The sequence below is a fragment of the Petromyzon marinus genome, chromosome 52, assembly GCF_048934315.1.
Source record: "Petromyzon marinus isolate PM22_M1 ecotype Great Lakes invasive population chromosome 52, UKy_Petmar_22M1.pri1.0, whole genome shotgun sequence".
Lineage (NCBI taxonomy): Eukaryota > Metazoa > Chordata > Hyperoartia > Petromyzontiformes > Petromyzontidae > Petromyzon > Petromyzon marinus.
In genome coordinates, this window is record NC_133718.1 from 2,728,484 (window position 1) to 2,755,330 (window position 26,847).

At 52.2% G+C, this 26,847-nt stretch overlaps 1 protein-coding gene across 7 annotated transcripts in view; it reads right to left on the bottom strand.

The window, feature by feature from the left end:
• The window catches only part of SCAPER (S-phase cyclin A associated protein in the ER), a 219,358-nt gene that overhangs the window by 116,802 nt on the left and 75,709 nt on the right, over window positions 1–26,847 (bottom strand). For all 7 annotated transcript variants that reach the window (XM_076075118.1, XM_076075117.1, XM_076075115.1 and 4 more), the window contains 7 exons: window positions 22,780–22,950; window positions 20,014–20,110; window positions 18,362–18,479; window positions 17,907–18,018; window positions 15,533–15,673; window positions 1,086–1,241; window positions 293–435 (listed from right to left, as the gene is read on the bottom strand). In XM_076075118.1, coding sequence (XP_075931233.1) covers window positions 293–435; window positions 1,086–1,241; window positions 15,533–15,673; window positions 17,907–18,018; window positions 18,362–18,479; window positions 20,014–20,110; window positions 22,780–22,950 — 938 coding nt within the window. The remainder of the gene's footprint in view (window positions 1–292; window positions 436–1,085; window positions 1,242–15,532; window positions 15,674–17,906; window positions 18,019–18,361; window positions 18,480–20,013; window positions 20,111–22,779; window positions 22,951–26,847) is intronic.

Here is a 26,847-nt window from a genome sequence, read left to right on the forward strand (position 1 = left end):
GCGGTCTCCTGTTACTTCGTGGCCTGCCGAGATAGTGGGTTTCTGCGCAAAGTCAGTCGGTGAGCCGTTCGGCGAGCAAATCGACTGCCGGGTGAGCGAGTCGACGGCCGCCGAGTTGGGTGGGCATCTCAGCGATTGAGCGTGTGAGAGAGCGAGCGGGCGAACGAGCGGGCGCGCGAGCGGGCGGGCGAGCGGGTTAGTCGAGTGGCTATCCGGGCGAGTAGAGCCGACGCGCGGATCCCCCGGGCCTCCGTCGATCCTCCGCGGAGCGCGCTGGCATCGCCGCACCCACCTGGCTCTCTCCCTCGCCGCGTCCTCGCGCGCCCGCTCCTTCTCCTGCCGCTGCTGCTCGATGCGCGCTTGCTGCTCCCGCCGCTTGAGCAGCAGCTCCTCCACGCGCGCCAGCCGATCCGCTTCCAGCGCCCGCTTACGCTCCTGCAGCGACGGGGAAACGCGCCGCTCTCGCAACAACGGCGGGCCGCCGCGACGCAGCAGAAGGCAGCTGCGCCAGGCTAGGTGCGCCGTAAGGCCACGTGAAACATCGAAGGTTCGCTCCGGCAGAATGTCACTGGACACGCCCAGGTGCTGGGTTGACCGAAAAAAATGCACCACCTGTGCTCCAATGCGCGCCAGCTCCCTGCACTTTAGCAGCTTGCCACAAGACATGTGACACGCACGTGCTGAGACACGCGCGCATGGACAATGGACACACGCGCGCAGGGTTGAACGTGGTGGGGTGGGGGGGGGGGAACCTGAGGTTACCATCGACTCGTCGAGAGAATAAAATATGGCTAGAGGCCGAGACTAACGACAGAGCGGCAGCCAAGGATGGAAAGACGCCCGACGGTAGACCCACCGCGGAGATGGAGCAATTAAATCGGGGGGGGGGGGACCCGGATGAACCGTTGGATCACACAAGCGTCGTGCTAGATGGTGACGGTTCGGGGAGGCTTATATCGCCAAGAAGCGGGCAAAAGCCCGGCTCTAGCAATGCGACGAGGCGGGGAGATTTGATCGGAGCGAGGTTTTGTCCGGCGAGGGCCCCGCGGGGAGGCCGCGGGAGGCCCGTGGTGCGGCGCCCCCACCTGCACGGCCTCGTCGCGCGCCTGCTTCTCCTCCTGCCGGCGGTGCCGCTCGTCGCGAAGCTCGTTGAGCCGAACTTCGTACTCCTTGAGCTTGCAGAGAGCGTCGTGCCGGCGGTTCTGAGCCTCCAGCGTGTTGATGAAGGCGATCTCGTTAACCTGCGCACGCACGCCAGAACCCGGAGAGACGAGGAGGGCCCCACCCCGCACCCGGTTAACAACGCAAAACACGCGACGTGCGTATTGGCCGAGTGTGAACACGACCTTGCGGTGGCGAAAGTGACCGAGTGTGAATGGTTTCGAAAATATCCCTCTCGTCCGCCAGTACCCGATTAGGCTGGCAGCAATTTCATGAGTTGTCAATTGTTTTTGTTTTCAACAGAGGCGACTGTAGCGACCGCCAGTGGCAGCGTGGATCACGCGCACCAATTTCCTACGTAGTATATTAAACATGAATTAATTAAAAACAATTCCTACACACGCGACTCACTGCATGTATTGTGAATGAGACCCTATACGCTCCGCACACATGCAACACACACACACACACACAATTTTAATGGTTGCGTTTTTGACTGAGTTGCCCTAGTGGTAATCCCCTCTTAACACGCGTACACCTTTTTCCACCGAACATCCGAGCCGTGCCGTGCGGCGGTTTTTCCGCTCGCCATTTGCCGTGGCAATCCAGGACCAAAACCGTGGCTACGTTGGCATCACAAGAAGACATCCGAATCTGGCTTGGGGGCAAAACAGGGGCAGGGGCTCACGACGCGTTCGTTGCACGCTATGTCAGTCAGAACGACTCAAGCACGGCCGTCGCCGCGTCACGGAGCCGCGTCTCGGGCTCGTTCTTTCCGCATTACGTCAGCGGCACGGCTCGGTTTCTGCAGTGGAAAAAGACACGACCTGGCGAGCCGCGCTGGGCTGGCTCAGCAGCGCGGCCCAGGTGCGGCTCAACTGTACGGAGGAAAAAGAGGTATGATATAGGCAAAATTCCGTAACGAAGCGCTCGTTTTTGGCTCTAGCTGATCTAAAGGAAGGCAACCGCCGGAGTGTGGACTCCACCCGCGTCCGCGCTGACCGACGCGTGGCTCTTGCAAAGGCGGTAATTTAAGGCTGAGCTGCCCTTGAGGAGGCACGCGCTGAGTGCTCTCTTAGCCCTGAGTGACGGTGACCTGCAGCCAAACCCATCGCGGGGACGGTAAATATTCACTAGAAGTTTTTTTTTTTTCGGCTGACACCGCCACCTCCACCAACGCAGCCGCCGCAGCCACCCCTCGTCAAGACGTCAAGACGGAACAATGTGAACCGCGTCAAAACACGGCACCGAAGCTAGGGTCAGCGCCAGCTCACGCAGAATGGGGCTGGCAGCGGCCACAATGGGGTTGCGGCGTCGGTGTGGGTGGTGTTTGTTTGCCAGTCCGGCAAGATGTAAGCTCGGAGGCAAATAGTGCCGGGGAGAGAGAGCGAGTCACATTCCTTGGCTTAATCTGAGCCTTCTCTCCTCCTTATCCCCTGTGATAATAAACAAGCTGAAGGAGGGAGGGTGCACGTCTTCGCAAGCCGCTCGCTGCCATCTCTTAGGAAAACAATTTGTGTTATTTTTGCCAACCGACTTTTTACGGTGGATGGGTGCGTACCTGAGATTCTGAACACGTGACTATTCACCCCTCCCTCCCAACCACCCCTTCCCCCGCCTCCCCACCAAGCGATTCTATAAATCATTACAATTCGCAGCACGCGATTCGGTGGTTGGCGTGGCGGTTCGCGAACCACACCGCGAACCCGGAAAAGCAGAGTTAATTTGCAACGTGCCACAGAAAAACCGGAGTTCGATTCCCAGCCACGGCTGCAATCGGTGGCGAGCGGACATCGTGGCCAATCTGACGTCCTCCCAGCGACTTCATCAACCAGCACTGAGCAAGCGTGGTCCACAACCCCTGCGGGCGAAGTGGCGTGGGCAGGCCTTCACCCAGCAGGGGCCCCACAAACAGCAGTTGCATTATATGCGGGCGCCACGGTGGCGAGATGTTAACTACCTTGCCTGGTATACAGGAGATCGCGGGTTCGATCCCTACCCTGTTCCCTCCGCATTAAGAAACATGCGTTTTAGAGTATTTGGCTAACAATTTCCACATAAGCCACGTCTTTTAGCTATAATTTGTGGCCAGATCGCTTCTGAAAAAGAGCTACACGGCTCAGTGAGCTCCACCTGGTAAAAAAAAAGTAATACAGTAAAATCTTGGATTGCGAGTAACTTGGTCTGCGAGCATTTTTCAAGACGAGCAAAATTATTAAGTAAATACTAATTTGATAAACGAGCGAGGTCTTGCAATAGAGCGGTACGTATACGCTTTGTCATGCCGAGAGTCACGTGATTACAACTGATAAACGAGTGCTTTGATATACGAGTGCTTTGGATTACAAACACGTTTACAGAACGAATTATGCTCGCAATCCAAGGTTTTACCGTAGTTGTCATCTTTATTTATTTATTTACAAGGGATCCCGATGGGGTCTCGGAAATGTTTGTTTCAAGATCGTCTTTGTTCAGGGACAACCTACTCGTGACAACAACAAAAAAATTCACGAATTTACTTTCGCTTAACCGTGGACGGCACACCACACCGGGCAATAATGATAATGGCAGTTAAGTGTGTTGTGGGTTGTCTTAATGTGGGAGGGACGGGACGTTCAGCGTCCGTGACAGCCCCTCGCTAAGAGGACGGCATGGGCCCCAGGGGGCCTGCGGTCTCAGCCCAGTTAACCAATGACAGCAAAACTAAAAAAATCTCAGAAGTTTATTTTTCTATTCGATTAATTAAAGCCCCCATATCCCAGATCTCCGAGTGCTGCCCCTTTACATAAACGCGCGTCGGGGCGATCGGCAACGGTGGTGAGCGTGCCACTTAATTTGTTACGTAAGCTCGAGCGTTGGGTGAGCTCAGTAACAGGAGACGTGCATTTCGTTGGTCAATAGTGGTCATGTCCCAGGGACATTCTCTGACGAGGAGACGGGAGTCTCTGTCGGCAAGAAGCATCCGTGCACTCCGATATCACACGTACAACGTAAGCGGAATAGCGGAATGACATTTTTTAAAAAAAATGTTTTTCAATTTCACGTGACATGACGAAGAATCCGTTAATTTAACACCAGGTAGAATTTCATGACTAATATTATCCATGAAAGAGGTTTTTGGTTTAGAGCACGTAAAAAAATAAAACGTGTCGTTAAACCCGCCGCGACCCGACACAGCCAACCTTACTAACTGGCTGCGTCGGGTGGTGGTGGATTTAACGACGCATTTGTATTTACGCGATCAAACCAAAAAAAACCTCGATTATGAAGAACACGTTGCGCGACCTCAAATCTCGGTGCATCATCGCCGTGTTAGAGAACGGCCCGCAGAAGAAGACTTCGCCAAAGCTCCTTTCCGTGATCCCTTCAAGTGATCATTTTCATCGCGCCAAGGAGAAATGGTCCACGCGAACAAATTCAATCACAGCCCTGGAATTCAGCTAAATTAATTGCACAAAACAAACGCGCAGTGTGATGGGAATTCGAATTTTTTTTTTTTTTTACAAAGTAAACGGCGAGACAGAGACCATTAGCTCACTGCACCGGACAACCCGGTTGAATCGCAAAATGTAACGATCATGTTGCTGCTGCTGCTGCGGCAGCGATGCACAAGCACAAATAACATGAAACTCAACACGTTCGTCAACAGCACCATGGCCTTAAAAATAATAAAAAGTATAAAATCACGGGCGCGCGGGCGGGCGATTCCGACCCAGGATCTCAGCGGCGCCGTCTCGCTGCTCTGGCCCCAGAGCCACCCCCTGCTCCTCGGCAGAAGCGCCTTGTTGTTGTTGTCGTTGTTGTCGTTGTCGTCATTGTGCATTTAAATGAAAGCTAACCTACGGTGAATGCAAACCCCGGACTGCGGGCAGGTACGGCAGAGAGCGGTGGGTGTCCCCTCGGCTCTGGAAACAGACACCACCACTTTGCTGGTTTCGGAGCCGGCACAAGATCCTATAATTGCGGCAGGGAAGGCGTTACCTGGTGGATCAGGGCAGGTAATACAAACAATTACGGAAGAGCCAACTCCGCCTTCCCACTTACAGGCAAAAAACCCACACACACAGAGGCGCGCACACTCGCACACACACACACACTCCTATTAGCGTGCACACTCACAGGCGCACAGACTCCTACTCGCTAGGACACTCACACATGCACACACTATTATTCGCATGCACACACACACTCCTATTCGTATGCACACTCATACACGCACACACTGCTTTTAGCGCACACACATGCACACACTCCTATTCACGTGCACACATACACACGTATATGGGCGTGCACACACACACGCTCTTATTCACGTGCACACTCACACACGCGCACACACTACTATTCCGGTGCATACCCACACACACACTCCTATTTGCATGCACACACACACAAACTCATATTCGAGTGCACATTTACACACAAAGATAAAGACAAAGATCCCCCATATAGCCTTAACAGACTGTAGGGGCAAGTGCTGTTAGCGAGCACCTATGAAGGCTGAAACGGTACACGAGGGGGTGGGTGGCCAGCACCACGCCCGACCGCCTTTGTCTCCCTAATGGCGATGTTTACACACCGCACCAGGTACTCATTTGAGGCTGAGTCGACCTAGGGGAGGCCCGGAACCGGTTCAGATAATCGTCACTGGTGTTGGCCGTGAGCGGGAATCGAACCCGGGTCGCCAGGTTCATAGTGCAGCGCGCTAACCACTACACTATCGCTCCCCATTTACACACACACTCCAAATCACGTGCACACTCACACACTGCTATTTACGAGCGCACTCACACACGCACTGCTATTCGCGCGCACACTCACACACGACACACACTGCCATTCGTGTGCACACTTACACGCACAAGAATTCCTATGTGCACGCACAAACAAAAATGTAAACACACACGCACAAACCCACGCGCAGAAATACCCGCCTTTGAACACATACACACGATTAAAAATGCAGGCACGGCACACGAGGGGGTGGGTGGCCAGCACCATGCCCGACCACCTTTGTGTCCCCAGTGGCGATGTTTACACACCGCATCAGCTAATCATTTGAGGCGGAGTCGACCAAGGGGAGAACCAGGACCGGTTCAGATAATCGTCACTGGCGTTGGACCCTGAGCGGGAATCGAACTCGGGTCGCCGGGTTCATAGCGCAGGGCGCTGACCGCGACACGACCGCTCCCCACATTCTCACAGGCACAAGTACGCACAAAGAGACAAACATCCTTAATGTTTATCAATGTCGAGGAACCGCACAGGTGCCAACGCACTAGCGCCCGGACAAAATGTAATTTTGGGGGATTGTGACACTCCTGAAATGAATCTAGGAAAAGCGAAATCTTTTTTTTGTGGCAGGAAAAATCCTTGCCGCAATCCTTGAGATTGACAGACTTTTGTTAACCGTTGCTGTTTTTTTTGTACATTTTTGGTAGGCAACGCACCAAAGATCCCCCACGGTAGAGCCATAGAGACTTTTGGGGAAAGTGCTGCAAGAGAGCACCTATATTCAGGACAGCACCAGCACACAAGACAAGGAAGGGGGTGGCATGGCCAGCGCCAATGCCTGGCTGCCTACAGTGAGGGAAAAAGTATTTGATCCCCTGCTGATTTTGTACGTTTGCCCACTGACAAAGAAATGATCAGTCTATAATTTTAATGGTAGGTTTATTTGAACAGTGAGAGACAGAAAATCCAGAAAAACGCATGTCAAAAAAGTTATACATTGATTTGCATTTTAATGAGGGAAATAAGTATTTGACTCCTCTGCAAAACATGACTTAGTACTTGGTGGCAAAACCCTTGTTGGCAATCACAGAGGTCAGACGTTTCTTGTAGTTGGCCACCAGTTTTGCACACATCTCAGGAAGGATTTTGTCCCACTCCTCTTTGCAGATCTTCTCCAAGTCATTAAGGTTTCGAGGCTGACGTTTTGGCAACTCGAACCTTCAGCTCCCTCCACAGATTTTCTATGGAATTAGGGTCTGGAGACTGGCTAGGCCACTCCGGGACCTTAATGTGCTTCTTCTTGAGCCACTCCTTTGTTGCCTTGGCCGTGTGTTTTGGGTCATTGTCATGCTGGAATACCCATCCACGACCCATTTTCAATGCCCTGGATGAGGGAAGGAGGTTCTCACCCAAGATTTGACGGTACATGGCCCCATCCATCGTCCCTTTGATGCGGTGAAGTTGTCCTGTCCCCTTAGCAGAAAAACACCCCCAAAGCATAATGTTTCCACCTCCATGTTTGACGGTGGGAATGGTGTTCTTGGGGTCATAGGCAGCATTCTTCCTCCTCCAAACACGGCGAGTTGAGTTGATGCCAAAGAGCTCCATTTTGGTCTCATCTGACCACAACACTTTCACCCAGTTGTCCTCTGAATCATTCAGATGTTCATTGGCAAACTTCATACGGGCATATGTGCTTTCTTGAGCAGGGGAACCTTGCGGGTGCTGCAGGATTTCAGTCCTTCACGGCGTAGTGTGTTACCAATTGTTTTCTTGGTGACTGGTCCCAGCTGCCTTGAGATCATTGACAAGATCCTCCCGTGTAGTTTTGAGCTGATTTCTCACCATTCTCATGATCATTGCAACTCCATGAGGTGAGATCTTGCATGGAGCCCCAGGCCGAGGGAGATTGACAGTTCTTTTGTGTTTCTTCCATTTGCGAATAATCGCACCAACTGTTGTCACCTTCTCACCAAGCTGCTTGGCAATGGTCTTGTAGCCCATTCCAGCCTTGTGTAGGTCTACAATCTTGTCCCCGACATCCTTGGAGAGCTCTTTGGTCTTGGCCATGGTGGAGAGTTTGGAATCTGATTGATTTATTGCTTCTGTGGACAGGTGTCTTTTATACAGATAACAAGCTGACATTAGGAACACTCCCTTTAAGAATGTGCTCCTAATCTCAGCTCGTTACCTGTATAAAAGACACCTGGGAGCCAGACATCTTTCTGATTGAGAGGGGGTCAAATACTTATTTCCCTCATTAAAATGCAAATCAATTTATAACATTTTTGACATGCGTTTTTCCGGATTTTGTTGTTGTTATTCTGTCTCTCACTGTTCAAATAAACCAACCATTAAAATTATAGACTGATCATTTCTTTGTCAGTGGGCAAACGTACAAAATCAGCAGGGGATCAAATACTTTTTTTCCCTCACTATACGTATGCTCAGGATTGGTGTTTACACATCGCTACCCCGGTATTCAGTGAAGACGAAAGATGGTCTAGGGGAGGCCCAGCACCGGAACAGATCATTAGCGCTCGTCTTACAGCTGTGGCCGGGAGTCTAACTTGGAAGGCTGGGTTCACAGCGCAGAGCGCGAAGCACAACAGCTCCCATACAAGGAAGAGCGCACGCGCACACGACAGCATCAAGGCAAGACCGATAAGACATGAGCCCCACTGAGTGGCACGCACCGACGCTGGCACAATACCGTCCCATGCGTAGCCCACCTTAAAGTTTGATCCATGCCACCCACAGGCCCCCATTGTTTCCCCACACCCACAAGCAACCCGACTATTTTTGCATCCCAGGCTTAAGCCTAAACATTGAGTCGAGTGTAAACAAAACACGATGGGAAAGGTGAGGCCGTCTGCGTGTGTGTGTGCGTGTGTGCGCGTATGTCCTGCATGGTGTCAGGTGTGGGGAGTGGTCGTGTAGTGGTTAGCGTACTGCCCTACGAAACCGGCGACCCGAGTTCGATGTCCGCTCTCGGCCAACACCACTGACGAATATCCGAACTGGTTCTGGGCTTCCCCTAGGTCGACTCAGACTCAAATGAGTACCTGGTGCAGTGTGTAAATATCGCCACCGGGGAGACAATGGCGGTCAGGCGTGGTGCTGGCCACCCACGCCCTCGTGTGCCGTGCCGGCCTTCACAGGTGCTGTTCGCTAACGGCACTTGCCCCAACAGTCTGTTCAGCCGACAGGGGGGATCTTTGTCTTTGTATGGTATCAGGTGCGGGTGCCAGGTCCTCACCCGCCCTCCAGTTCCATCCTTAATAAGTGCTCGCTAACAGTGCTCGCCCCAAACGTCTATTAGGCTGCATGAGGAGCGGAAGCGCAACGGCGACCAGAACGCGATTGACAAAAATATATTTACATCGAGATATTTTTTTTTAAATAACATCGTTATTACATTCACATACATTAATTAACGACAGACGCGCAGGCGGACGGGCAGCCCCGGGCCCCGCTGGCATGTGAGTAAATAAATAAAAGCCGTCGCAATCGTTAGCTCGGCCCCGCGTCCCACAACAAGTCGGGGCAGCAGGGGTCAAGCAAGTGGAAGCGCAGGTCAAAGGTTGGCGGTGGGACTCCAGGGCTGGGAGGTGACGGGATCGGCAAGGTAGGACGGCGGTGGTGGCTGCGGTGGCGATGGTGGGAGTGGTGGTGGTCGGTGGCAGTGGCGGCTATGGCGGTGATGGTGGCAGTGGTAGTGGTGGTGGCAGCTATGGCGGTTGTGGCTGTGGTGGTGGTGGTGGAAGTGGCGGCGGCACACCGCAAGGGTTTTTCGCGCCACGGAGAGACGTGGCAACGTTAGATCGGCGAGTACGCCTTGCCGGGTAAGGAGTTGTACTGTACTGTGAAGCAGGAGGCGGCTCCCATTAAGCAAAGCGAGTTGACTCACACGCCCACCGCCCCCCACTCTGTCTAATCCCGCTCTCGAACCACAAAACGAAAAGCACAAAAACATAAACCAATAATGATGGGAGATAGGAGACGACAAGACAAATGAAGGGAGCTAAGAAAAACAACAAACTTACATTTTTTTATTTAAAGCTTTTGTGACTGCAGTAATTCATATTCTTGGTTCTTTCGATAAAGTCACGTTGAAGGGAAACAATAAAATAATAAAATATATAAAACAATTAAATTCTCACGACGTTTCGACTGTAACACAAACAGTCATCATCAGGTGTGAAAACCAACGGCAAGAATTTTTTTTCAAATGTTTATTGCCGTTGGTTTTCACACCTGATGATGACTGTTTGTGTTACAGTCGAAACGTCATGAGAATTGTATTGTTTTATATATATTTTATTATTTTATTGTTTCCCTTCAATGTGACTTTACCGAAAGAACCAAGAATATGAACAAACTTACAGTCCGGCCCCCTGGCTGGCTGCTCGAAGCCATGACGATGAGAGGAGCAGAGAAGGTTGTTCTGTTGCGTGGGGGGTTGGTATTGATAGTGCAAGTGGACATCAGTTTCTAAACCATGTACGAGACAATGTGCCTTCTGCAGTATAGGTGGCCTTGCTGTGCTGCCCTTTCTAGGCCACATCTCAGCCCAAGCCACCTGCACTGCCACCACCACCAGCACCGCAACCAACACCACCCAAATGGCCACAACCGCCGTCCCCCGGAATCAGCACCGCCACCAACACCGCCTCTACACAACACCACCACCACCTCACCACCACCACCATCCGCACCACCAACACCGCCAACACCCAACACCACCCACCGCCTCACCACTACCATCTCCACCACCAACATCACCAACACCACCAACCACCACTGCCTCGGTGGGACCGTCGTTTTAAAAGCAGGGCGGTCCCTGCCGTGGGCGTCATTAGCGCGTCCCGGCGCTCCTTTGTGCCGAGGGATGCGCCTGTTGGCGGTTCTGCCATCAGCATCGCGGGGAGAAAGAATTACCGAGCTAATGGACAGGAGGGGTGGGCGTTAAGATCAGAGGTGGCTCATTCACTGGTTGTTGTTCGTTAAGTGGGGAGGGTCGTTCTCTTACGCTTTTTTGACGTCTACGCATCGACGTATGATAGCATCACGAACCACACGTTCCGGAGAGAATAGTTGAGGGCTGCTTCGAGGAGTGAGGGCTTGGGCAGGACGTGTCGCTGTGGGGCGGGGGGGGGAGAACAGCCGCATCGGCGAGACACTCGACGGAGTGGCAGCCAGAGGAGAGAAACACACCCGAGAGGGCGCCCACCGCGGGAGACGGAGCCACGAAATCAGCTCTTGTGCAGGAGCTAGACGGGTTGTCAAGATTGCAGGACGTGAGACAAGGTGACGGTTCAAGGAGGCCTTCATCCAGCAGTAGACTAGATCATGGCTTTTGATTTAAAGCTTTCGTGACTGCAGGGATTCATATTCCTGGTTCTTTCGGCAAAGTCACGTGGAAGGGAAACAATAAAATAATAAAAATATTAAACAATACAATTGTTTACCGAAAGAACCAAGAATATAGATCATGGCCGTTGACGACGACGATAATATCATCGTGTCCGTGTACACTCACCGCCACCACGTCAGATAAAGCAAATCGACTCATCGTATCGCGAGCCCGGTTCTGCCGCAGGGCGATAACACGTGACGCCGCTACTGGGGAGCGCCGTGCGGGGTGGCGCTGCTGGGAAGCGTGGGGGAGGAGCGGCCGCTGGTTGGGGGGTCGACGGAGCGGAGTATTTTTACTTTGCCTCCCATCCACCTCCTCTCCCCGACAGAGAGAGGTGGGGAGGTGGGGGGATGGGGGGGGGGGGGTGGGCAGGGGGGGGGGGGTCGTGCGAACGCGTGGCACCGGGGTAATCCCCCCCTGAGCGGCCCGTCACACGGAATCCTACCCGTGAACCGCCGCGCGGCTCTCGGGACATTTAGCGGGATTAGGGGAGAGGGATAGCTGACGAGCCGCACGGCTCTGACGCCCACAAGTATTTTTCTCACAACAACCTAAGGCGGGCGGGTTGGGGTGGTTGGTTGGTTGGGGTGGGTGGGTGGATGGGTGGGTTGGCACTTGGTTAGTTGGGTGGGTGGGTGGTTGGTTGGTGGGAGGGCACTTGGTTGGTTAGTTGGTTGGGTGGCGGTTAGTTGGGTGGGTGGCTGCTTGGTTGGTGGGTGGGTTGGCGGTTGGGTGGTTGGTTGTGTGGATGAGTGGGTTGATGGTTGGTTGGGTGGGTGGTTGGTTGGGTGGGTGGTTGGTTGGGTGGGTGGGTGGTTGGGTGGGTGGGTAGTTGGTTGGGTGGGTGGGTGGTTGGTTGGGTGGGTGGGTGGGTGGTTGGTTGGGTGGATGGGTGGGTTGGTGGTTGGTTGGTTGGGTGGATGGGTGTGTTGGTGGTTGGTTGGTTGGGTGGTTGGGTGGATGGGTGGGTTGGTGGTTGGTTGGGTGGTTGGTTGGGTGGTTGGTTGGGTGGGTGGTTGGGTGGATGGGTGGGTTGGTGGTTGGTTGGGTGGTTGGTTGGGTGGGTGGTTGGGTGGATGGGTGTGTTGGTGGTTGGTTGGTTCGCGGTTGGTAGGTGGTTGGGTGGGTTGGCAACGGCCGACGAACTTCCACGCGTCACACGTGGGGGAATTACGTGGAGCTTGGAAAAGTGACTGTCTCTTCCCGGTCCAAGTCTGCCCACCAGTCTGGACGCCTTGTGCTGCCTTCAGAACATTTACTCGTAAAGGTTTTCGTTCAATACAAAAGGCAGTGTTTTTTTTTTCATTTTGCCTTAAGTATGAATCGAAATGTTATCACAAGTCTTTCCGATTTTACTATTTTTGGAATAATAATAATTCCCTGCTCTTTGTTATTTCAACCGCTAAATTAAGGCCTCCCCACGTCGTGTCGGTCAAGAGAGTTGTTTGACCATACTTCATCATGCAGGCCAGTGTGGCTCTGTGAGGAGGAACTTGGTGAGTAGAACAAGCCTCGTCGTGATGATGACGATCACGATGACATGACCCAGCAGGTGGCGTGCTTACCACTCGTTGCAGAGGTTCACAGTTCGAATCCAGTGGCCGCCCAAGTTATTACTGCGGTGTAATATGACACCGCCTTCTTGCTTCAAAGTAGAACTCAATGACAAGAACAAGGCCCATTGTAAGCTGGTGTCAGGTTCCAAATTCGAAAATGGCACCGCAAATTACTGAATTGGGATTACGCACCGCAGTCATTACTCCACGACTGGCAGACTGATGCCTTCAGCCATTCTTGCAAATTAAACTATTCTGGTCTCTGGAGTTCTTACGAAATGAAACAAAAGACACTTGCAACTTAACAACGGTGATGATACCACCGATGACGACAATGGCAACGATCGTGCTGATGACAGTGCATATATCCTGCAGCTGCCGATGGTGCTGATGACGCTTGCTTCTGACGACCACGATGATGATGACAATGAGACTTTATCCCCCTTCGTAAACAGTCCTGGCATCGAATGGCGTTTCCGCTTCACATCGTCAATTATCGGCCGTGATTAAGAATACGAGAGAGGCGTCGTGTGCGCAACGGTTAACGAGCTGCGACGGGGTGAGGACAAAGGCTGGACGGGTTTTAGGGGGCGGAGAGAGAGAGAGAGGAGGGACGAGGAAGCGAGGTCGGCGTAATGTGCGCAAAGCCGAGCAGGAATGCGGGCCAAGAGAGACGGTCATTAGCGAGAAATTAAGCAGCACTTGAATGTGGCTCGCCCGCTAATGCTCACTCACAAGTGGGGTGGGAGGGCGGGTGAGGACCTGGTTTAAAAGCCAAGTTTCGCTCGCTCGCCCGCTCCCTCGCCCGCTCACTCGCCCGCCCGCTCGCCCGCCCGCGCGCCCGTGTGTGTGTGTGTGGCCCTTAATGTGGTGAGCGGTGATGCAGCGGTTAAGTGCACTCTGTTATGAACTTGGCGAAGAAAGTTTGATGTCTGCCCCATCACGAATATCAGTGATGAATATCTGAACCGGTGTTGGACCTCCCCGAGGTTGACTCTTCAAAAAATTGCACTCGGTGTGGTGTGCAAACATCGGGCATTTGTAAGACAAAGGTGGACACAGTGGTGCTGGTCACACCACCCTTCGTGTGTGCCGTGCCGACTTTCATAGGCACTCGCAAACCGCACTTGCCCTAACAGCCTGTATGGCTATATGGGGAGTCTTTGGCCCTTAGAACAGCCCCACCCATCCCCCAACCACCCCTCCCCTCTCTACCCCACCCCCACTCAACCATGTGACCTCCACACAATCTGTTTACTCATCATTCATCACCAACACAGTTACTCTCTGCATCCTCACTCCAAGATCCACTATGTCATCGTGGCTTTGACGTCATCGTGGCGGAAGCCGTTGGTGGTACCACCACCACCACCTCACCAACGTGTTCTCCCCTCCGCCAGATCTCACAGCTGCTGTGGCTGCAGCACAGTCGACACGCGAAAACCTCCAATGTCTGCCCTGACATATGTGCTCCAGATAAGTTATAATTGAGTTATTCAACCTCCAACGATGACACCATGTGAGTACTATGTATTTTCCGAAGGTACGTCTGTAATGTTATGAGCTTGAAATAAATTATGAGAATCACGATAACTTCCAAGGCGCTGTAACACGGCAAGTCGTTACACGGGCGGCTGAAGTCACGGGTGACTTTGACAAACAGCGCACAATCTTAAACTCTGCCACCCACTGCAGTGGTCCACTAGGCCTTGAGACGTGGCTCCCTCAAACTGATGATGTTCTTTCGCAAAACACCAAGCGGCATCGACTGTCTCCTTAACGCGACTCGGTGAGACGGCAAGTTAATTATTTTCACGGCTTGTCGATTCAACATCTTAAGAGTAGTTTGAATTTGGGACACTGTGTGTTTGGTGCCGGGGCGGTCTGCGAGGGTCAGCGGAGATCCGCGGGTCCCAGAAGGTGTGGCACCCACTGCCCATACACGAGCATTACATTGCACCCACAATGCTACCTTGAACTTATGCAACAAAAGCTTCGCTAAACAATAAAAATCATCAACAGCAGCGAAACGCATTTTTTCTTTATTCTCACGGCTAGAGAATCAAGTGCTAAACCAAATGTAATTTTGTGTTTTTTTTTTAAGTCAATGATGATCAAGCAAAGCCCATCATATTCTTGGTTCTTTCGGTAAAGTCACGTAGAAGGAAAATAATAATAAAATAATAAAACATAACAAAATAAATTATTTCCGACAGTTCTGTTTCTTCACCTGAGGACGGCTACTTGTGTTGTGACCGAAACGTCGTGAGAATTTTATTATATGTTTTATTTTTATTATTTCCCTTCTACGTGACTTTACCGAAAGAACCAAGAAGATGAATCCCTGCAGTCACGAAAGCTTTACATCGAAATTTAAAGCCCGTCATCTCGCCACACCTGGGGAACGTGGCGGCCGAAACCCAGACTCAAACACAGGATCTCAGCAGGGCCAGTTCAACAGTACAAAAGGGTTCTGTCCACATAAGTCAAGACATTTTTTTTTATTAACAGCTACATCGTAAAGGACGGGATGTGACCGGGTAAAGGTCGTGAGGTCGCAGGTTAAAAGTCAAGAGCCGCAGCACAGGGGCGGCAGTGTGGAAGCAGCAGAGGGCAAAGGTCTTGGCGGGGGGGGGGGGGAAGAGGGGGCGGCGCTTCTGACCTTGGCCTCCTCCTCCTGCGCCTTCTTGACGATGGCCTGGAGCTGCAGCTCCCGCTGGTACTCGGCTCGAAGCAGCTTCTCCTCCATGATCCTCCGCTTCTGCTCCAGAAGCTCCTCTTTCCACTTCCTCACCTCCTTCACCTGCGGCGGAGGCAAAAAACAAATCATCGATCGTCACGTCGCGTGCGGGGTGGGGTGAAAGCGCGGGTACTCCAACCTCTTCCTAAAACATCGGGCCAGCGTGGTAGAGAAGGTCAAAATACCCCACATGGAGTGGCTCTCTAGAGCTCCCCCTAGTGGGGGCCCTTCCAACTGCAGGGGCCTGAGCAAGCAATTGCAGGGCTGTGCCTTATATATATATATTTCTTTATTTTGACAGAAGGCGTAGGAACCTGGTGGTGGAGGGGGGAGGAGGTGTGACACGGTGGGGCGTGTGGGCGGTGGAGGAATACGAGGCAATTTCTTGGGAGACAGAAAAAAAAGAAGGAACTGAGAAAGAAGAAAAAAAAATCGCAGCACAAACACGTAATCCGAGCGCCGGGGAGTAGCGTTTTGGCCTGGAGCTTAGAGCAGGACACGGTGTAAGGCTCCGAGCCTGCAGCAATACACCAGACAATTGTCCTGAAATGAATGGGCACGGTGGGTGGTGGTGGTGTTGGTGTTGGCGGTGGGGGCAGCGGGCTGTGTGGCGAGTGTGAGAGAGATGGAGAGAGATAGACAGCGAGACAGACAGCGAGCTGGGCCGCGCGAGACTGCTGAGGGATTGCAAGTTTGACCGGGAAGTGAACCTTTGACCTGAAGCCGCCTCTGACACCACCCCTCCCCCGTCGGCGCTTGCTGCTGCTCAGCGCAGGTTACACACTCTTGTGGAGGTTGCTGACCAGGATGACCACGAGGTCAGCAGAGGCTAATTTAACTGGCCACCCTTTCTGCATTGTTCGGGCCCATTCATCTTGTCCATTTATTGTTTGTCCTTCTTGCCGGTCAATCCATACAGTCTGTCTGTCACCTATCTGTATTTCTCATTTATGGATATATATCTTGTCTGCCCATCTCATGCGTTTTATCCGCGTGTCAATTTGTCTTGTGACTCCGTACATTTTCCCCTGCCGTGTACCTTGTTCATCCATTTATATGTCAACCAATCCAGGCATCTTGCTTGTCTAATCACTTTTGTCACTTTTGTCCGTCTTGTCTATCTGTTTGTTCATCTGCCAGTTCACGCATCTTATACATTTTTATATTTGTCTACCTGTCCATAAGTCTATCTGTCTATCTGCCTGTCCATGTATAATATAAATCCATTGCGTCCATCTGTCTCTCCTTCTGTCTTACATAGTCATCCGTCTAGCCGACGCCTCCTGTCCATCCATCTGTACGGGAATCCATCATGTCTGTCCATTCGTTCGGTTCTAAGTCCTTCTGTCAGTCAGCATCTTTCCCAACCACGAGACTCGTCCCGCCCATCCCGACAAACCAATCCGTTCATGCGTGCGTCCATCCACCAGTCCTTGTTGCTCCGTCCACGTAGTCTTGTCCGTACGTCCCCCTACCCGCCAGCAAGCACACCTTCCACCCTCTCACCCATGCACGAGTTCGTGATCTCATCTTCCCGTGCCCCCGACCAACGAGAGCGGGGGAGGGCAGTCAATCGACAGCGCTGCATTGTAATTAGCTCGCTCAGGGAGTGAGTTAAGCCCAAACCTTTTTACGGCCGACGAAGGATTTTCTCCAGGTAATGGCAAGTGATCCTGGGCGGATGCGGTGGCGATTAGAAGCGCAGGCGCGCACGAGGAGGCGAGCGAAAGAGCGAGGGGGCGGGGGAGGGCGACCGCGTAGCTCCAGCCGGCTGGGCTTAGTGCGGAGGATAATATATGAAAGGTGCCTTTCTTCGTGCGATTCTAGAGGGCCCCGTTATTTAAAATTGTTGCTTGTTTTCCCGGCCCCGTATCGTGCGCCGTCATCTGTTTAAAAACCGCTCGCTCTACCCGCTTGACCCCGCGGGGTAACGTACACCCTCGGCGCCCGCTCAGGTGTCAGATGTGGAAATAAACGGGCCCTCGCGCACCGCGAAAACCCGAAACCAGAGGAAAACAAAAAAAATTGAAAACTAAAAATAAATGATGACTGGGTTTCGCTCTCTGGCTGTTAGTTTATCGCCAAAAGTCAAGTCGGAGTCATGCTGTGAACATGATGATGATGGTGCTGCTGGGGATAGTGGGGTCCTGCTCGTGGCTGTGGTGTGACTGCTGGCGGTTGTATGGATGATGATGACAATAACAAGTGACGATGATGGTGTTGCTGATGATGATTGAAGATGAACATTGTGATGAAGATGATGCTCATTATCATCATCATGCAAGGGGGAACTCACCCTCTCCATGAGCTTCTGCAGCTTGAGCGAGTTTTCCTCCCGCAGTTTCTCCCGGATCTGCTGTGCCTTCAGCTGCTTCTCCTCGTGCTTTCGCTTCGACTCGGCAATCGTCCTGAGTCCACGCAACGCACCACGCAACACACCACGCAGCGCACCACGCAGCGCACCACACAACGCACCACACAACGTACCATGCAGCACACCACACAACGCACCACACAACGCACCACGCAACGCACCACACAATGCACCATGCAGCGCACCACACAGCGTACCGCACAGCGTACCGCACAGCGTACCGCACAACGCGTCACAACGAAGGCGGGTCTGCCGACTTTCCGCTGCGGGAAAAGTCAAAAGGAGTTGAGCGAACGGAAGGAGGAGCCGTTGTGGAGCGGAAGCGGTTTGACCCAGGGAAGGAGCGAGTGGGCTTGCGACCTCGGACGAACACCCACCGCTTGCGCGACGGGGACGACAGCTTCTCGTGCATCTGGATGGCGTGGCCCGGTGGCCGAGGCGGCTCGTCCTCCACCATGTCGCCCCACGACGTCGTCTGCCGCCACGACTCGCGGGCTGCGGAGAGCCGGGGCCCGGGGTTCGTTCAGAGGGAGGAGGGGAGGGTGGGCCCGGCACTGAGGGTCAACCGGGTTGGGGCGAAGCGAGAGCGCTTCGACCGGCGCCGCTGAAACGAGACCGGTGTTATAGAACCCGGGGCTGCCACCTGCGATTGAGCGAAGGGGGTTTCTCAAGGTGCGAGAGAGCGTTGGTAAGGCCTCAGGCAGGTCACCGACGATTTCACCCTAGAAACACACGACTCGTCGACTTTTAAGGCGTGTTCTTTCACGCGACATTTGCAAGGCAACTAACAGTACACTGCTATGGCCGTGTGTGTTGAGTCCGGCAATGCGTGCCGACGGCATCAGGAGTTGCTCGAAGTGCAGCGTCCGTACCCACCCCACCCCCCCCACCCGTGTCAGTGGAACCAAAAGAAAATGAGTGGGCTTGGAAAATCTGGCAAGCCGGTGAAGCAACGGATCAATTCAAGGGCCAGAGCACCGCCGCCACGCGCAAACACACAGTGCAGCTCTGCAACACAAGTTGAACAGAGGTCAAGGTAAGGATGGGTTTAGAGTCGGTGGTGAATGTGACGAGAAACACAGAAGTATGAAGGTATGAAGATGCGCGAAAATACAAGGCCCGTAATCAAAATAACGAGGCAGAGTAAGAAAACAAATCAGCAAATGTCGGTGTTGATCAAAACTATGATTAACGGGAACCCGCAGAAATTCAAACGTGTGGATGGACGGCGAAGAAGAGTTGGGTCACAAGTGAGGTGGGGTAAGCAGGTCGGCCTCACCTTGACGTACAAACAGCAGGCCTCGGCTGCTGGAATACCTTTAAAATAAATATACAGTAAAACCGTGGATTGCGAGCATAATTCGTTCCGGAAACGTTTGTTATCCAAAGCACTCGTATATCAAAGCACTCGTATATCAGTTGTGATCACGTGACGCTCGGCAGACAAAGCGTGGTGTACACGTACACTACTCGTATTGCAAGACCTCGCTCGTTTATCAAATTAATATTTACTTAATAATTTTGCTCGTCTTGCAAAATACTCGCAGACCAAGTTACTCGCAATCCAAGGTTTTACTGTAATCGACTCGAATTCCATCAAGAGAGATTTATAACAACAGCAGGAGGTGGATAGGCAGAAGGGTGAGGTAAAAGTGGGCCAATTCACATAGGTAGGCCTTGCCTATACGTTAAATATGCAGGCCTAACCTGCTCAGGTATAAACGAACAACAAAGATCAAAACATGAATATTGACACAAGGGAATGGAACTGGGCACTTACAAAGCATCAACCTCCAGGAAGACAGGGAGATAAGACACCCAGAAGACGAAAGGTTTGCAACACAATCATAAGTTACAACGATATGCACAAGTTCCGTGCAGTGTACGTGTGAGCAGTACCGCGTTCGTCATAAGCGTTGGTGTGGTTCAGACCACCTGCATGCAAAAAAAAGGCTTGAGACTATCCGAGAAGCTTCCCTGCGTAAACAAATGTATAATAATAACAATCATCATCATTGATGTGACTCACCCTCATACTCTGCCATGATGTCATTCCAATCCATGTTGCTCAGAGGTCCCTCCAGGTTAAGGGGAAGGCTTAGCGATGACATGGTGGTCGTGCTGGCCTGCATGGGGAGGTTCAAACCAACACAGGCCGCTCGCTTCACCTTACTACTCGCTCCTCTGCCTGCTTACTCACCTGTGCACACGTCTGCTCACTTGCTCGTTGACTCGTTCATTCGATTGCTCTCGCATTCACTCGTTCACTCAGCAGCTACTCACTCGTTGGCCCACTCACTCGCTTGTTCACCGCGCTAACTTCACCACGAACTCACTGGCTCATTCATTTAGTAATTCACCTACTCACTGAACCAAATCAACGTCCTCTGTGTACAGTAGCTACAGAAGAGCTCACCAAGAATCACAATATTTTTCAGAGGAGACCTGCACGCCTGCATATATGCCATGTTGGTCATTTTCATTTATGCTCTTGGTTATGTAATGTGACTTGCACGTGCATGTGTTTGTATGTATGCCTGTGTTTATTCATGCATATGCGAGTGGATATGTGTGAGTGAGTGTATGCAGTGTGTATTCGTATTCCATGTGTATCTGTGTCTGTACGTGTGGATGTGTGCGTGGGGAACGGTCGTGCAGTGGTGAGCACACTGCGCTGCAAACCCCGCGACCCGAGTTCGACTCCCGCTCATGGCCAATATCGGTGAGGAACATCCGAACCAGTCCTGGACCTCCACTAGGTCGACTCAGCCTTGACTGGGTATATTTTGCAGTGTGTAAACATCAGCACTGGGGAGACAATGGTGGCCGGGCGTGGTTATGGCCACACCACCCACTCGTGCATGGTCATCTTAGTCTCATGGGGCCATACTTATTGGTCACCCCGTGCCCCTTATGAATCTCAACGTTCATCCTACAAAGTTCCATCACAAGGGAGAAAAATAGATAATCACCACTCGTACACTCACCCCTTGTACACTCACCGCTAGTACACTAACCACTGCATACTTGTCAACCCCTGATCAGTGCCCTCCCTTAGTACTGACCAATTCAGACCGTATTGGTCACCCCTGTGCCCCTTCATCCTACAAAGTCCTATCACAAGATCACAAGGGAGAAACACAAACAAATAGACAAAACACGTTTTTACTCAATTTGCCTGCACAATAATACGGGTAAACCGCATGGGCTGACAGGTATGTGGTGCTCGCTAACAGAACTTGTCTCAACAGAATGTGTGGGTTACGCAGGGGATCTTTGTCTTTATGTGGGAGTGCATGCACGTGGAATGCATCCCTTGCCCAAATGGGCCTCACCATGTTCCATTACTGCTCATTGTTTTCGCAAAAAAAAACCGGCCTCATCTCTGCTAAGCCTTGGCCACAAGTGCTCAACCTAATTGCCCCTTTATTCCTCCCGAGGGGGCCCCTTATTCTCAGCCCAAAGTGTCAGACGGCCAAATACTCATCCACAGGCCACACACAAGCTTCTGACTCGATCATCCCCACCCACCCAGCCACTCAGCCACCAACCCAGCCACTCAGCCACCCATCCATCCGCCCATCCAGCCAACCAACCATCCGCCCATTCAGCCAGCCACCCACTCAGTTACCCACTCAGTGAGCCAACCGCCCAGCCACTCACCCACCCAGCCAGCCAAACAGCCACATTACCCCCCACTGGTCACCCAACAGCTTGGGCAGTGACACCTCCTAAGGGCCACGATGACCCCATGACAAACACCCTCTCTGCCCGGTCTTGATTCCGACCGATACCACAAACCCCGGTCGCTCATTCACCCCAAGCCTGACTTAACGAGGAACTGGCCCTCACATCCCAAAGCACGCACCTCCTGAAAAGTACAGAATCTCCCACGAATACACGAGAGAACCGTTGTTGTTATTGTAACCCCAACAATGACCTCCTCCCCCCTCCAAATCTCCAACCAATGACTGCCAATCTGTAACCCTAAACCCCACATGCCTGACCCTAACCAAACCTCAAATCCATAACCCTTCAACCCAATCCTTTAAATACAAAACAAAAATCCCATTGCATTTACCCCAAATCCACAACCCACAGCCCTACCCTGAATGTCATAAACTCAACACTAACTAATCTTGACTCCAACCACCGATTACTAAGGATAACTAAGTCCATATACATAATCCGATCACCTAACTCCAAACCCCTTATCCGACACTATTACCCCGCTGCCTAATCCTATCCCAATACGATTAATGCTATAACCCTATAAAGTGTACCTCTAAACCAAACCCTAACCCAAACCCCTGAGCAGACAGTCTCACTTACAGACAGTTTGTCCATCTCCTAACACCCAACCTGAACCCTTTAACCTCTCAGCGATGCCCTGACCGCTGAGCGTAGAGAGCGCCGCTCACTGAGAGTCATCTTGCCGTGTCCACCTCCTATCCCCCGAACCCAAACCCGAGAACCCCTAAACCCGTGACCTCCCTTGGGGGAAAATGTCTCTCGCGCTCCGAGTCATCTCCTAAGCACGACCCTAACCGTAAACCCCTGACCCCAGAGCGAACCGCAGAGTGCGAGGCGTAGCTCACCGAGACCTCGCCCTGTGAGTCCGTCCCCCAACTCGGAGCCATTGACCCCCCTCAACCCCTGAGCGGACCGCTGGGTGGGGAAGCGTAGCTCACCGAGACCTCGCCCTGTGAATCCGTCTCCCAACCCGTAACCATGACCCCCTCAACCCCTGACCCCTGACCCCTGAGCGGACCGCTGGGCGGGGATCGTCGCCCACCGACAGCTCGCTCTCCGTGTCCGTCTCGCCGGCCGTGTCCAGGTCCTGCTCGTCGAGGATCTCGCGCGTCAGCTGCTCCTCCTCGGCGATGGCGTTGGCGATCGCCTCCTCGTTCTCCCGCTCCAGCCGGCACGCCAGCTCCTCCTCTTCCGCCAGCACGGCCGCCATGCTCTGTGGGAGCCGCGGCCGTGGCAAAAGGGGCGTCGGTTATCGTCGATGCCGTCGTCACCGTCGGCCACCATCGATCCGCTGCCATCTCGGACGGATACTTCCGCTCGTCAGGCCACGACGTGTCCCGCCCAAGCCCGCTGTTATAGAGTTTTGTGTCGAACTAGGACCGGCAGGTTTATTTATTTAAGAATGCGAAGTGCCTAAGCCAAGCGTTTGCTTCCGGTACCACTGTGTTGAGGGTGAGTAGGCCTGCGGCTGAGTCTGTGGATAGGACCGGCAGTCCAACTGCGTCGATTCAAGCAAGCCTGACTCTGCTGTTTGAGACACTGAATGTCCAAGTTAGTCCAGGGTTTTCTTGTCTTGAATCAATGCTGCTGAAATCGAGCACTCCCAGAAGGCCTTGTGTGTGTGGCTGACGGTTTGGGCAGAATTTTTCTTTATTACGGAGAGGTGGATATAAGCAGACATTGTCTGCCGATTTATTTTCTTACTTTTCTTAGCTGTCAATGCGATGATGTCACCGACCTGCGCGTATCCTCCGACCCACGTGTTGCTGCTTCTGTTTCTCAGTGTAAATCCAATGCCATTGTTGAGAATTAAAAGTAAACAAAACCAATGTGTCCCTTAAAGACGAGTTTTAATCGACGGGTAGTACCTGTTATTATCCATAATAAAGGTGTTTTGGGTTAGATCGCGTAAATATACATGTGCCGTTAAAACCCGCAACCACCCAACACGGCCAATCAGTAAGGTTTGTCACGTAAACAAAACGTGACAATTCGTTACTAGTTCAGCACTAACTAGTTGTGTCCTGGAGAGTAAACCCACAACTTTTACAATTCGAGTCCCATGACGTTTCGCTGGTAATTAGAACAACACCGGCATCATCAGGCGACAGCCCAGAGCTGAGGACACGTGGCCCAGAAACATGGAAATTGGAACAGCAACTGAAGAGTTCGACGAGAAGCAGGGAAAGAAGCCAGCTTGGAATTACCTCGGTGCAGGGATTGAATTCGATTCTGTGGCTCTCGATGCATACAGTAAAACCTTGGATCGCGAGCATAATTTGTTCCGGAAACGTGTTTGTAATCCAAAGCACTCGTGTATCAAAGCACTCGTATATCAGTTGTGATCACGTGACGCTCAGTAGACAAAGCGTATACGTACACTGCTCGTATTGCAAGACATCGCTCGTTTATCAAATTAATATTTATTTAAAATGTTTGCTCGTCTTGCAATCCCAAGGTTTTACTGTATATACAAACACATGCTATAAGTTGCATCCCATCGTCAAGCCACTGCTGTGTGAAGGCCTCTCCCCATGCTGGTCCATGAGGGTTAGTGAAGTGGGGGGAGGGGCTCAGGAGTGGTGCAGACATCGCTCGCCAATGGTGGCAGACGTGGCCAGGAATTGAAATCTGGTTTCCGGGTTCAGAAAGCAGTGGGTCTAATCACCACGCTTTTTTGCTCCACGTTATACACGGACATACACACGGACATATACACATGTCGACAAACACATACTGATGCATGCACATACACACACAAATATAAGCACACATATATTACCACACACGTATACAAAGAACACCCATGTAGCCTTGAACAGACTATTTTGGCAAGTGTCATTTGCAAGTAATTATGAAGACCGGCACAGCACACAGGGGGGTGGGGTGGCCAGCACCATGCCCGACCACCTTTGTCTCCCCAGTGGTAATGTTTACATACCACACAAGGTACTCAATTAATGCTGAGTCGACCGAGTGGAGGCCATGGACCGGCTCAAATATCCGTTCGCTGTCATTGGCCGTGGGTGGGAATCGAACTCGGGTCGTAACGCAACGGGTTAACCGCTGCCCCATTGCTCACCCCCCCCCCACACAAACACACACGCATACGCGCGCACACTCGCGCACGCACGTACGCATGCACACGCATGCCCCCACTGCCCCAGAGCGATTTAGATGGCGCCGGGGACTGATGGCCTCGGGAGAGGAGCCGAGCGCACAAATGCGATCCCTGGAATCGGAGGGGGGTGGAGGAGGAAGGAGAACTGTGTGTTGGGGGGGGGGGTGGGGGGTTGGGGGCGACCAAATATATTCGTAGCCCACTCTCATATTAACCCCATACGCCACAAGCGCGTCTTCAGGCACGTTGCCCCGATGGTTGCAGAGTGTTTCTGGCCGTTGACCACAACTTGTATCGGCCACCGCAGTGCTTCTTCTGCCTTGCAGCTCCAAACAGGCGCTTGCCCGCTAGCGGTGATCGTGCGCACAGTTGATATCGCTCTACAGAGGACCTGTCATGTTGTTGTACGTGTATGTGTGTGTGTGTGGACACATGCGTGTGTCTGTGTGCTTTGCGTGGACAGCGGTAGCGTGAGCGGTCAGCGCACCGCGCTACGACCCTGGTGACGAGTTCGAATTCTCGCTTACGGTCAAATAACAATGGTGAATAATATAACTGGCCCTGTGCCTCCCCTAGGTCGACTCAGCCTTAAAGGGGTACTTGGTGCGGTGTGTAAACATCAGCACTGCGGAGACAAAGGCGACCACACCACCAGCTCGTGTTCTGCGTGGGCCTAAATGGAAGATGTAGGAAAATGTGAGGTTAGAAAGAGACAAATATGAAGACAGACAATCAGACAGACACAGGCAGACAGAGACGATGTCTCTGTCTCTCTCTCTCTCCTCTCTCTAATGCACAGTGCATTAGAGAGAGGAGAGAGAGAAACACACACAGAGTACATTAGAGAGAGGAGAGAGTGACACACACACAGAGTACATTAGAGAGAGCAGAGAGAGCAGAGAGAGCAACACACAGAGTGCATTAGAGAGAGGAGAGAGAGCAACACACACACAGAGTGCATTAGAGAGAGGAGAGAGTGACACACACAGAGTACATTAGAGAGAGCAGAGAGAGCAACACACACAGAGTGCATTAGAGAGAGCAACACACACAGAGTGCATTAGAGAGAGGAGAGAGTGACACACACACAGAGTACATTAGAGAGAGCAGAGAGAGCAACACACACAGAGTGCATTAGAGAGAGGAGAGTGACACACACACAGAGTGCATTAGAGAGAGGAGAGAGAGCAACACACACACAGAGTGCATTAGAGAGAGGAGAGAGTGACACACACACAGAGTACATTAGAGAGAGGAGAGAGAGAGCAACACACACACAGAGTGCATTAGAGAGAGGAGAGAGCAACACACACACAGAGTGCATTAGAGAGAGGAGAGAGCAACACACACACAGAGTGCATTAGAGAGAGGAGAGAGAGCAACACACACACAGAGTGCATTAGAGAGAGGAGAGAGTGACACACACACAGAGTACATTAGAGAGAGGAGAGAGAGAGCAACACACACAGAGTACATTAGAGAGAGGAGAGAGCAACACACACAGAGTGCATTAGAGAGAGGAGAGAGTGACACACACAGAGTGCATTAGAGAGAGGAGAGAGAGCAACACACACACAGAGTGCATTAGAGAGAGGAGAGAGAGCAACACACACACAGAGTGCATTAGAGAGAGGAGAGAGTGACACACACACAGAGTACATTAGAGAGAGGAGAGAGAGAGCAACACACACACAGAGTACATTAGAGAGAGGAGAGAGAGCAACACACACAGAGTGCATTAGAGAGAGGAGAGAGTGACACACACACAGAGTGCATTAGAGAGAGGAGAAAGAGCAACACACACACAGAGTGCATTAGAGAGAGGAGAGAGAGCAACACACACACACAGAGCATTAGAGAGAGAGAAACACACACAGAGTACATTAGAGAGAGGAGAGAGCGACACACATACAGAGTACATTAGAGAGAGGAGAGAGAGAGCAACACACACACAGAGTACATTAGACAGGAGAGAGAGTGACACACACA